Source organism: Aedes albopictus, chromosome 3 (assembly GCF_035046485.1).
Source record: "Aedes albopictus strain Foshan chromosome 3, AalbF5, whole genome shotgun sequence".
Taxonomy (NCBI): Eukaryota; Metazoa; Arthropoda; class Insecta; order Diptera; family Culicidae; genus Aedes; species Aedes albopictus.
This window is the reverse complement of record NC_085138.1, coordinates 156614228-156627980: the sequence shown is the minus strand read 5'-3', so window position 1 is coordinate 156627980 and position 13753 is coordinate 156614228. Positions and strand designations below refer to the sequence as shown.

The 13753-nt window shown below is 38.0% G+C and overlaps 1 protein-coding gene across 2 annotated transcripts in view; it reads left to right on the top strand.

Moving 5' to 3' along the window:
• Positions 1–13753, top strand: part of LOC109422729 (arginine/serine-rich coiled-coil protein 2) — a 40454-nt gene that overhangs the window by 15002 nt on the left and 11699 nt on the right. Inside the window, exons 1-2 of one of the 2 annotated variants that reach the window (XM_029872040.2) lie at positions 20–150; positions 840–1001. In XM_029872040.2, the coding sequence (XP_029727900.1) occupies positions 79–150; positions 840–1001 (234 nt within the window). In that variant the 5' untranslated portion in view covers positions 20–78. Of the gene's footprint in view, positions 1–19; positions 151–839; positions 1002–13753 lie in introns of those variants that run through there. The other variant, XM_062859073.1, reaches the window with a different exon arrangement.

Here is a 13753-nt window from a genome sequence, read left to right as displayed (position 1 = left end):
GTGCGAGTGAACGATGAGCCGCCGCCGACGAGTTTTGGTTATTTCTTCTCCGCACCGCGACCGCACTCACATTTCAAGATGGACTCTCTACTGCAAAACTACAACAGTGACGACGAGCTGGAGGACCAACAGGATTTACCCCCGGATAGGGTAAGTATTTCGGGCCAATTTTATCTTCCGCGGTACCGGTGGGATAGTCGGTACATTTGTGGGCTGTTGGTTTCCGGGGGGAGATGTTCGTTCGCGTCAAATTTGTCGGAATTTACATCGGCTCACACGGAGCTTGTGGGCTGGGCTTGTGTGTTTTTGTCCGTAAATGGAAGAAAAGTGCTGTCGGCTGTCGGTCGATGATGTCACAGCAAAATCAATAATCGAAGTGGGCAATGCAGATTCGCGGTTTACTTTATTAGATTAAACCACAAATTAAACTGATTTACATGAAATACACCTCGATGACTTGATGGCTACACTAGCTATAGCTTTATTCCAGTGCCGAGCATATAAATAAATAATCCCTCAGTGATTAGTAGTCTATAGTCTATGCCCTTGTAGATAGGGCAAATGAGGCTATCCATCCAGCTGGTAGGGTTTCGTCCTTCCATATTTTTAGGAATCTGTTATATTGATTGATACAGCTGCTCGCTTGAGCGCTCAACTTTTTTTGTTACTCTAATATCCATTATCTCGACTTTGCTTTATCAATTATATCAACAATAGTTATCATTAATCCTACCGGGGGGAAGGGCTGTTCTAAACGAAAGCGTTCCACACGTGTATCACATAATAATACCATTTGCTGTGCTTGCCTATACATCCTGAATAGTTGACCCTTCCTTTAGGAAACCACCACCGGCCGCAAGAAGCCTCCGGCAGCAGCGGCGGCTGCAAAGACGACGACGGATAGCCATGATGCCAAGAAGCGTAAACACGGACAGCTCAAAGAGGAAGATTCCCGAAGAACTAGCCTCAAGGACAAATCCGGCGGAAAGCATTCGAAAAAGGTAAATGTTTCTTCTGGGGATGATGTAATTAGATGTAGTTAGCATTTACTTGAATTATTACCCTTCAAATGTGGTTTGGTTTCTGGGAATTGTTTGTCAATGCGTATGTCTGCCACTTTATAAAAAACAGTCTTCTGATTTTGTCGTTTTGTTAATCATCCTAACCGTTTGTGATTCAACGCTTGTACACATGAGTATCCCAAAAATCAAAATTAGAAAAGTTATAAAGCTCAACCCTAAAACAATAGCTACTATGAACATTTTTATTCCCTTGCCTATGGCCTATGGTAATGTGGTTTGTCAAAACTCTAGCTCAAATGCTGGCGAAATTGAAACTAGGATTCATACATACCTTTACTGCCCCTCTTGGCATGTCAGTCTCATGTCGTTTCTAATGTGAATCATATTTTTGTCACTCGCGAGGTCATTTAAAACAAATTTAATATTTTTCCGCCTCATTTCGCAGCTTGATAAGCCATGAAAAGGATAAGCATGAAGTGAATACATACATTTTTTTAATATAATTGGAATTATAGTTCAAAAAATCCCTGGTCAAGTTCGCAGGGTTTGACGGTATTAACCCTAAAAGGGATACCTGGGGTCCATTGGACCCCAGGCGCCTTTCAAAGCTCGTCTTAGATGGAACACACTCAGCGAGGTGACGAAACAGAGGCCATGAAGGTATCCCTTTTAGGGTTAAAGTGAAGGTTATTGTAATGTAGTATTCTTTAGTGAATCATATCACCTTTTTAACGCTTTAATGCGCCTCCAACGGCTCATCACGAACCGGCTGCTGCAGATGGAGTATATGGCTGATCATATGTTTTGGCATATTCATCAGACATGCTCGATAAACACGGAGGGACCGCCGGGGCTCAATAGATTCTATACCCAAACAATGGTTCAAAAAGTCGGTTGGAAGGTTGAGAAGGTTTTGATGATCGTTACAAATCCTAGTAGAAATATTAAAGGGTTTTGTGACAGGTTTTGAAACCTTTTTATTGTCAGTAGACTTGAAAATGCTGTTTGGGCTTTCTTTCCCATTTTTTTTGGTTGATTTTGATTAACTACTAAATTTACTATAATTTGAGTAATATACAATAATTAAATATATTTAAATTAGTAATTTTATCAAAACAGATTTGCTTCTTTTAAATATTACCTACAATGATATCCAGTAATATTCTCTAAATCTAATGAAATCAACCGAATAATAGGAAAGACAGTTGCAGCACTTAATAGTGCTGATAGATTCGAAGCTAACGTGCAAACAAGGATTACTGCACGAATTTATACTGGCCTGCTTGCTCTCACACGATGTTTGACTTTTGAGCGGCGTCGACACCGCTCAAACGTCAAATTTTCTTTAGGAGTGGATGGGCCAGCCTAAGTTTGTGCAACGCTTTATTGACGTCATCGTGCGTTCGACGTGACATTTTGGACAAAAACTGATTGTTTCTATTTCTAATAAGCTGAATGAAGTAGGTAACTTGTGTTTGACTAGGCTGACATTTCTAGGTACGGGGGAGAAAATGACATGGTTTATCGAGGTAGGATCAATAGGCTCTGTTTTAATAGTTAGGTTGTTTTCGTATCTCGTATCATTGAAAGCCCATGACATGTTCAAAACTAGTGTAACATTGGGGATGGCGCCAGAGCTGTAGGTGGCTACCAACATAGGCGTTATCGCAGTAACGGTTGTTGTCTTCAATTGGTATTTGACCCTATTTGACCGTAATATTTCTTGGAGATAGCATAGGCACAGTTGTCAATATGGACAGCTTTTTGTGTTATGTTATTTCCAAGAAGTAATAGCAATGCTGATTGCTGCATAGACTTCACATGACTGAGCTGCCGTGTGCAGCATAGTTGTCCCATGTAAATAGGGATTCCCAAGAACATGGGACAATTATGCTGCACACGGCAGTGAGGGTGGACATGACTATATATCTACGGGAGTGAAAATGCAAAATTTTGATTAAAACTACTTAGGCACAATGTAAAAACTAGTGTTAAATTGGGCAACATAGCCTATTCCGTCTAAACATTGGTCTTGGTAGAGATGAAATTTGCATAACGGGTTCAGCCTTGACAATCAAGCTGTCACGCAGCTCCAACTGAAAACTCATAAAAAAAATTGAACACAAATATCAGTCATACACGTACACTCAACCAAAATATCTTAGAAAGATCATAAACTGAACCTTATGATTCATCAAAATTAAGAAGATTACCGATTTCATTACGAAACTTATGAAGTTTGAATAGTTGAGAAAAATATTCATGGAAATATCTTATGAAATACATGAGCGTAACTGAGTCTGAAAATTTTATAATTTTATCTTATATTTCTCATCACTTTGGCTGATGTGAAAAAGTCATAAGAAAGACCTTATCAAATTAGAAGTGGACATGGCGGAGTATGTTGTGAAGGAATCGGCTGAGTCCAGAGAAATTTCTCGGCAATCGCGATCTGTAAACCATCGACCAAAAAACTTCGAGCGAAGATTGTTCCGCACATTCTAAACAGTTTAGCTTGGGGTCAATTCCTAATTGGAGAGTCAGAACGGTAAGTCATTTGGAAACAAATTCTATCTATCAATTTTTATTACAATCCTTTAATGTCTACAGAATCGTGTTGGCGTCTGCAGCATCAAGCTAGACAACGGCGGCGGCACCCAGATACCGAAACCCCAAACCCTTGATCGAACCAACAGATTGCACTGTACCCGTCATCGGATCAAGAATTTTATACTTATTTCTGTAAATACAATCAATTCATAGATAGTTTTCAATTTTACTGAAGCTTTTTAAAGATCACACCGTATCATGGATATCTTCTTCTTCTTTTTCATTCATGCAACGAAAGGAAGCCTATATGTAAATCGTCTTGAATCAATTATGAATTTCATATTCATATGAATAGAGATTCATAAGTTAGAGTTATGAATTTTAAACTCAAAAAAAGTTTATGGAATTCATATTGAAACAACTATGACTTCCATATGCCAATAGCACAAATATTCATAAGGTTTTCTTACGAATTTTCTCGCAAGGATAACGATTCTCTTAAGACGATCTTATGATATTCATTCTGAGCTTACACTATTGAATTCATAAGGTTAACATTGAAAATTTATAGGGATACCTTATAGCAAAAAAACATAAGGTATTCTTACGACATTTTCTAGTTTTTTTGGCTGAGTGTACTGTACTATTCCTAGTGGAAATGACGTTTTGATGTTCACACTAAGTAGGAGCGCAAGAATATGGTGTTTGTTTTCACAGTTACACAAATGTACAGTTTTTACGGAAGTACATTTTGTTGGACGATCACCGAGAATTGCAATCGAACGAAATAAAACACGGGAGTAACGTAACGACAAAAATAAAAACTATATTAGGTGCTTCTCTTGCGGCTTTCAACACATCACAAAACAGACTGACAACAAAACCAAACGTACAAGATAAATATGCGTCTTCTTCGCCTTTCTCGTTCTACAATACAATGATGCCTACTCAACTGCACGTCGCGGATGTGTGGAGAGGCGATCACTGCTATCTCCAACACATTTTGCCAATCAATAGGCAAAACCTAGTGAAAACTAGGAATTGGAATTCTTTTTTGATTGTTATCCAAAATATGCTCTTGAAATTCCTCCAAAAATATGCTCTTGAAATTACCTCCTCCTCCTGAGAATCAAACAAATATAGCGCATTTAGTTCACCACTGGACTATCGCACTAGTTTTCACGAGTGCGAAAACGCTAATAAAAGTGCGCAATTGCATCAAATCAACTCGGTGTCTTCAGAGCACTTGTTCACCATAGATTTAAGAATTAGTGCGCCGAAGACATCAACCTGATTTGATGCGATCGCGCACTTTTATTTACGTTTTCGCACTATAGAAGTCGCAGTTCGCAGTCCAGTGGTGAACTAAATGCGGTATACTAGTTCTGAAATGTCTCCGGGGTTTCGTTCAAAAGTTCTTACTGAAGATATTCCAAGATGTTTTTCTGAAATTTTCCCAGAAAGTACTTCTGAGATTCCTCTAAGAGTCCCTTTTGAAATTCCTGCGGAGGTTTTTCTTGGCCACTTGTCTTCTACATGAGTTTCTACTGGAAATCTTCCATGACTTTGTTCGTGGAATCATCAAGAGCTTCTGCTGCTTCTGCTCCCTCCAGAATGGTCTTTGAAATTTCTCAAACATTTTGTGCTGGTATTCCTCCAAGAGTTTCTCTAGGAAATCCTCCAGAAGTGTATTCTGAAAATCCTCCAAAAAAAGATATAAAGAAAATGGCTTTTTTTTTCGTAATCTGAATTTTTATTTGTGTAGAAACTACAGGTTTCTTATGATTATATGAACGTCAACAAGTTTCTACGGGCCATTTTTACTTGGTTAAGCCTAGGAATCGGGAAGAATAATTGGCTTCTGTAAAAACTATAAACTTGTGTAATTATGAAAATACTTTCAGTTTTTAAATGAGCGTTTTTCTTTGCTATTGACAATTTTCGTTTCATTATATCGTGCAACAAGCATGTAAATATTCTATGTCCAAGGAATTCAATAGAATGTCCATTGTGAAGAGCTCCTGAACCGACAGGAAATGTTTTTTAAGTAACAATATTAAAACCGGGAAAAATTTCAAAATTCGGGGAAAAACCGGGAGAAAACCGGGAAATCAAAATCTGAAATTGGCTGGCCACCTTGATTACTATAGAATCGGTTAAGTGGGCACTAAATAGCTTTGTTCCTTTCAAATCTCTTGGAGCAGATGGAATGTATCCTATTTTGCTTCAGAAGGAATTTGTTTTTTTTTCATACTTCTTTTGAAAAAAAAAAACTACTTGTCTGCAGTTTTGATACAGGGCGGGATATAACTGTTAAGTTTATGCGGTTTATGCTGAAAGTGGGTCATCCGTCGTATGAAGAAGCAAAGAGTTCCAGACCTATTAGTTTAATCTCTTCTCGTCTGAAATGCTTAGAACGCATCGTCGATCATCACGTCCGTGATGTTCATTTTGACAACGTGCCTTTTCACGTGAACCAACATACCCACCAATCTGGTAAATCCATTGTGACACTGCGATATCGAAAAAGCATTCGCTCAAAAGCAATCCTGCTTAGATATCGGGGTGCCTTTCGATCCATATTGGTATGGAGTCATGGTATATCTCCACAGATTTCCAATTGGCTCAAAATGCGGCTCCAAATGCTCAAAATCCGATATCTCTTCTCGACATTGCGTCAAGCAGCGATTGTGAAGTTTGTGGGTGCCCCCAAGGGGGAATCTTGTACCCGCTTTTGTGGAAACTCGTATCAGATACGCTATTGAGACAACTCAATAATAGAGGCTTTCCTATTTATGGTTTTACCGACGATAACCTAACATTGTTACAGGGGATACTCAAAATAACTGGGACAGGTAAAATTTTCACTTTTCAAAAAATGTTCAAATAGCTATAACTTTTCGAAATAGGCATCAAATATTTTCAAATTTTTACTGTAGGTTCATCAACTAGTTGTGTATCAGTGGTCCATATTTTGAAAAGATCGGGCTATCAAGTATCAACACGAAGTTAGAAAGATTCTAGAAAAAGATATAACTTTTAGAACAGCTAGTTGAACATTTTTTGAAAAGTGAAAATTTTACCTATCCCAGTTATTTTGAGTATCCCAGTAGTTATTATAGGGTCTTGTACCATTTGGGCAGGTGTACCTATTTTGGGCACTTGCCGCTATAACTAAGTCAATTTCAAACCGATTGATTTGAAATTTTGTATAGAGTAAGGCACGTACAGTATCTACCTCTGTACAAAAATTCAAATCAATCGGTTTGAAATTGACTTAGTTATAGCGGCAAGTGCCTAAAATAGGAACACCTGCCCAAATGGTACAATACCCTATATGCTGCCGGTGGACATGTGCAAAAACAGACAATCGAGAAAATCGCCTCCAAAGTTCGATAAAGTAAATTGTCTCAACTGTGAAGCATAAATGCCGTATCGTGTTCTAACATCAACCAATTTTGAATTTGAGCACTAATTTTTGGTTCAGAGCGATTTCAAAATTTCATGGGATATCCAATAAAACGTGACGCTTAAGCGTCCACTTTTCAGAATGTGACAAATTTGCGTTGCATTTTTTCAACAATTTTCGGAACAAACTACCTAATTTTTTTTTCTCTATATCCCTTTCGAGACGGAGCGCAAAAAAGTTAAATTTCCATATAAATTGCTCGAATTTGGCTCTTTAGAACTCTTAAGTTTTCCAAAAAAGCAAGTATTATTTTACCTCATTTGAAGGAACTACTTCATATTATCCATATTATCTTTCGATTTCTAGCTTTGACTACCTGGATAAATCGGAAATAAAAAAATAAAAAAAAAATATGCGACAGATAAAACTTTTTCATGTTTTTCGGTTTTTGCCCACTTTTTGTTTACTTTGTTGTGATAAATTTCACAGTAAACAAAAGTTTGCACACATACAAGTGTAAGTAAGTAAGGCTGAATTATTGAAACAGTTTACATCACATAAAACAAAGTCTAAATAGATGAAAAAAAAACATGTAAAAATGCTACCGCTCAACAGCACAGGGAACAGCACAGATATGATACATGGTCATGGGCTGCAAAATCTCAGTATTGCCAAAAATGCACATGTGACAATTATGCTTCCACCGGCAGTATGTGCATTAGTATGGGACACGCTTGTATGGAAAAAATAAATCCTCGCTCCAGTCGACTTTTTCGATTCCATTTAGGTCCCATATGAACTGTACAAAATTTCAGCGCAATCGGTGAAACTATAATTTAGCGTAAGCGGTTCAAAGTTTGCATAGGATTTACTATGGGAAAAGTTACACTTTCAAACAAAAAATCCCAGTGGTCGCCCTATGTCTCCCTTATTCAAATCGATCAACGCTTCTTGTAGAAAAATCATTTATGAAACTTTCCTTCGAAGACCGTAAAACGATTGGATGCTTGTGGAAAAATTTATTGATTTATTACCGACTAGCTGTCCCGGCAAACTTTGTCTTGCCAAGTTGTGGTGCTTTGACCGGCTTTGACATTGTTAAGGTCATTGCATCATGGCACCCTAGATTGGTTTCATTTCGATCGTGTTGATTTTCTTCCCAGGTCATAAAAAATCGGCATTTTGTCTATTTTCTTACATTTTTAGTTCATTTTCCTAACTTTACATATAAACACTGCCACCATGAATACGAATCAAACCGTGCAATAATCATGCTGATCGGTTCATCCGTTCGTGACTTTTGTTGCCTCAAAGGAATTTCAAACTCATTTTTATATATATATAGATTAGTGAACCAACGAACGGCTTTTCGTTTTGTTTTATCAGCAGCACTGCTGCTGCCGTTGTTGCATGGGCTGGTGGGAGGCGTCACCACCCCCAGAAACAGCAGCAGTCAAGGCAGCAGCTACAGTGCTGCTAATAAAACAAAACAAAAAGCCGTTCGTTGGTTCACTAATCGGTAATAAATCAATACCGTGTGCGCTCCTAACTTTGCGCAAGTCCAAACTTTGCGCATTCTTGTAAAATAATTAAAAAAATAACTAAATGTCAACATTTTCACCAGTTTAATCATTGCACTAGCATTGTGTAAGCATAAACATTATTTGGCGAAAATTATATTACCATAAAATCTTTGTTTATGTTGAATAATAAACAAAAAATACACAAAAACGTCAAAATTTGCCTCGCCTTAACACGGCTGCCAAGAAGTAACTCTACTAAAAATCAACATTTTCTCCGATAAAACTGTGCAACGATGATTAATTTTGCAGTTAATTTACAAAAAAGGTGATATTCTAGTAATATCAATCACAGTTCGTAATATTTTTTTCAATTTAACTAGTAAATAGTGGTGCGCAATGTTTGGAACCAATATTTGCACTGTGTTCCTAATTTTTGCGCACTTTCAGTAAATGCATGATGAACGTGAATACATGACTTATGAACCATTTAAATATTATGTAACAATTGTATTGACAATTTCAGGCCTACCTCCACCATGTAGCAAATTTTGTATGGAAATTAGTAGAAAATTGTGTGAACCGTAGCACTACGGCAGGCACTCTTGGTCTGTCTACAATGTTACGTGATTTGTGAACAGTCCTTCATTTGACTTTTCCGGCGGTCAATGTTAGGGACGATTCAAATATGACGTCCACCATTTTTTTTAATTTTAGAACCCCCTCCTCCCCCGGGTTACCCCGTCACGCTTCATAGTACCTATAGCTAATACATGGCATATCACACTTTTTCAGAAAACTCCAACCCCACCCCCCTCCCACCAGAGATGGACGTCATATTTAAATGATCCCTTATTGTTCCTATCCGTAACGATCACTCCATTTATCAGGAAGCTTTTACCTTTGATCTCTACCCACTGGAAAACCCCTCATGAATTTTGGATTGTTCACAGGGTAGGTGCCTAGTACGAACCGCAGACGAATTCAAGAACTGCCGGAGGCCTCCGTCGCCCCTCTCTCGTAGGACAAAGTATTTCAACAAAGATCAGTTAAGAGCACACTACCTGAATAACTTTAGTTCAATGGGCAAACATTATATAATAGTATTTTTGATGACTTTTTCAAGCAATCCATAGCATGCGCAAAATTAGGCACACCATGCGCAAAGTTAGGAACAATCGAAGATTTTGTGCGCAAAGTTAGGAACAAGGCAATGACATTGTTTTTCTATTTTAAGTATTTTTTGGTTCATATTATGATTTTTTAAATATTGCAGACTCAAAGAATGATCATTAGTCTATCGTATGAGCATGTTGTTCATGCTATTATTTGTTTATTTGTATTTTTTATAACGATTAGAAATTTGATTTTTCTTAACTGCGCAAAGTTTGGTGCATACACGGTTCCTTCCACAAGCATCCGATTGTTTTGCGGTCTTCGAAGGAAAGTTTCATAAATGATTTTTCTACAAGAAGCGTTGATCGTTTTGGATTAAGGAGACAAGGGGCGACCTCTGGGATTTTTTATCTGAAAGTGTAACTTTTCCCATAGTAAATCCTATGAAAACTTTGAACCGCTTGCGCTAAATTATAGTTTCACCGATTGCGCTGAAATTTTGCACAGTTCATATGGGACCTAAATGGAATCGAAAAAGTCGACTGGAGCGAGGATTTGATGTTTGTCCCATACTAATGTGCATCAGCACCCTTTTCGGTCTGATGCATCGATTCTGGAATTCGACATGAAAACATCGCAAGTTTGGGCCCATATAGCCGAGGCGGTAAACGCACGGGTATTCAGCATGACCATGCTGAGGGTGACGGGTTCGATTCCCGGTCAGTCCAGGATCTTTTGGTAAAGGAAATTTCCTTGACTTCCTTGGGCATAGAGTATCTTCGTGCCTGCCACACGATATACGCATGCAAAATGATCATTGGCAGAGGAAGCTCTCAGTTAATAACTGTGCCGAGAAGCAGGCTTTGTCCCAATGAGGACGTTACGCCAAAAAGAGAGAGAGACATCGCAAGTTTGCTATGTGAAATCAAACCTTCTTATAAATACCGTGACATTATCTAATTCGAATTCCAATCACTTATTTTTTGGTTTTTAATTCCGTTCTCAAAACAAATGGAGTGAACGGAATTAGGTACCGGTACCGAAAAAAAGTGATTGGAATAGGAGGAAAACAAAGTTTTTTTTCTCAAAGATGGCACTACCACATTTCAAGACGAACATTTGAAAAGGGCCTATCTGCTTCTTGTAAACAAACATGTTTCTGTCTGTGCAGGGCCCGTCTGCATCCACCCACGCACATCAACACCCTTAACCTTCCGTAACTCGCGCGGTTGACTACCTGCATCGGCACCACGCTAATGCTGAGTACAAAAAGCGAGATTTTTTCAACGTGTTGTACAAAATACAACAGCGCGATCGCTCGAGCGTTAAGAAATAGCTTGAAGAACACTCTTTCTGATAAAGGTGTTGATGTGCATGAGTGGATGCAGATAGACCCTACAGAGACAAAAACATGTTTGTTTACGCAAAGCAGATAGGCTCTTTTCAAATGTTCGTCTAGATTTGAAGTAAAATCATTTTTCTTGTATGGACATATCGCTGGCTTGTACTTGTTCCGATCGCAGCGATTTGTATCCTGGGGCAAAAAGTTGCAAATTAGAAACAACATCATTATCCCTATGCGTTTTTTTCTGGATTCTGAATTTATTGTACCACTAAGCAAATTTCAAGCTGTTTGCTTCATTTTTCATGACTGGCATTTTCCATCCTTGTTGCGCATGATATTTCGAGTGAATATGTGCCAGCCCAAGGAACAATCACTCGTTTAACCAACATTGCAATGACATTTTTATTCCACATTTGATTGAATTACAGTTTAACATTATTTCATCACAGATTGTAATCAGGCGTTGTTCAAACAAAAGTGGAGAAGTTATTCAGCAATCTTTTCTGCAAGAGCGATACAGGCTTTACTATCGGGAGTAATCTGTGTTATATCAGCCTCATATTAAACTTGTATTCAGCTATAATAACCTGCTGCGAAAACAAAAACAAATTGAAGTGCGAGGTGCAATTATGGTCCAAACATGTTTATTTGTCGCATCTAAACACATTTATAACACACAAGCTCTTCTAAAAATTTCTCATTTTGGGATTTGAACTCGTGATCTTCCAATCACCCGTCGCATGCTTTGCCGACTACGCTATCCTGAAATTGCTAAGAGTGAAACAGCTTCACAAAGCTGTGAAAGATCAATATTCAGATTTGTGGAAGGTTGTAATTATGTATTTAAAAAAAAGTTGTAAAGATGACTACAACTTTGAAATTGCTACGAAAATTGGCAAGTGTTTCGAATATTTTGCATTGGGGTGCAACAAACATCAATACATATTTAATAATGAGGAACGTTGCAGTACTGCTCTATTATAATTATTTTGTCCTGTTGTTCAATCGAAAAGTGATCATCGAACAAATAAATTATAAATTCGTTTACATAGCTTACTGTTAAACCATTTTTGATCGTTTCCACAATAGCTGAAGTATTAAACATCAAAAGCATTTGTTCAACTTATGTAGACCACAATAATCAGCTATCGGAAACTGTGGAACATAAGCTTTTTAACGCGTAGAAGAAAGTTCTTCTTCAGCTTATATTAAAGCTAGTAAGGGCAAATCGAACAAACAAAAGTTGCTGACGTTTGTTAAGCTTATTATTAAATTGCTGTTCACATACGTGCCAAATGTTGCATTTTGGCTTATTTCCAATGTAAATAGCATCATTTCAGCTTATTATTCAGCATTTGGTTTTGTTCAGCTGCGAATGTTATAAACCAGCAATAGTTCAACATGCATGCTTATTTATGACTTCGAATTGTTCCTTGGGAGGCGACGGCGCTGTATTGGCTAGTTTTCACTTCGTACGAACTGTGTAAAAAGATAGGACAAGTAATGATCAAGTACTGATTCTGCTTCAAAATTACTTGAGCGGTTCGCAAAAGGTAAGTAAGGAAAAAAGTGTAACGCCAGTAACGCTTCCCGTGCAAACCAAATGAAGCTGTCACATTTTCGCGCGGAAAAAATAGTCCGTTTTATTATTCCGTAAGGAAAAGTAATATTTCTCCCCATATAGATCAGTTGTCAAAATTACTTGCGAAAAAAGGAGGAATTGGGATCTGGAAACATAGTTTATATGTGAAAAACATGTGGAACACGAGCGCCGTCTACGATCGCATAAGCGAAACCTTCGCTATTAATTTACACTGTTATCACGTGTATCGCATTTACCAGAAAAGCACCTCTACCGGCACTCTAGCATAAATGCAGCTGATTGCTTCCCATTAGCTGATGTCACGGTAGATCTTACACATTTCAGTTCAGCCAAGGGCTGAAAGTCTCTTTAATAAAGACAAATCAATCAAAATCAACATTTGATTTATAAATAATTACATGTTAAGGTTGAGCTATATAACTTTTCTAATATTGTCTATTTTGAAAGAACTTCACAGTGCAAGCTGCAGTCACAAAATGGTACAAAGGAGTTCAATAGTTGTTTTGATTCCTCCCTTTTTGCTATTGAAAACCTTCAAAACATAGAAAATAACAATCCCCATTCATATCTCTCAAATTACAAATCTGCCAAATACCTCGAATAATCCTGACACTACTGTTACTGTCGTTCAAAGAACCTTTTTGATTTATGATAAGTTCATACCAAGTGAAAAATGTGTGTGTGCGTGGCCCACAAAAGAAACCCAACCAAACTCACACCATCTCAAAGCGTGCGTGCTGCGCGCCGCCCGTCGTATCCACAAACCACCGACTGAGCATCAACAAAGCACGCTGATCCAAAACCCGGGGCACGAACCACTAACCCCTTCCGGATCAGCCAGCAGAAGAGTGCCTGCGCTGCTTGCTGTGATTAGAGCATGAGCATGAGCCGTTTTTGAGGCGGAGAGATTGTCGCAACGCTCAATGAAACAGGGTAATATATCTTATATGTATCTATAAGGTTTCCAATTGAAATAGGCAAGGGAGCCTAGGCGTAAGTATTGCAGTTAGGGATATGTACTTAGTTTTGTATTTTTAGTTAAATTTGGAGAAATTAAAATTTAGAAAGTAACGATGTCATGTGTGAGGGGCGAGTAAGAATAAAATCATAAAAAACACTGCTAACAAAAACAGATTAAGTTAGTATTTTGTGTCTTCTCAACGATTCCTTTAAAAATGAGACTATATG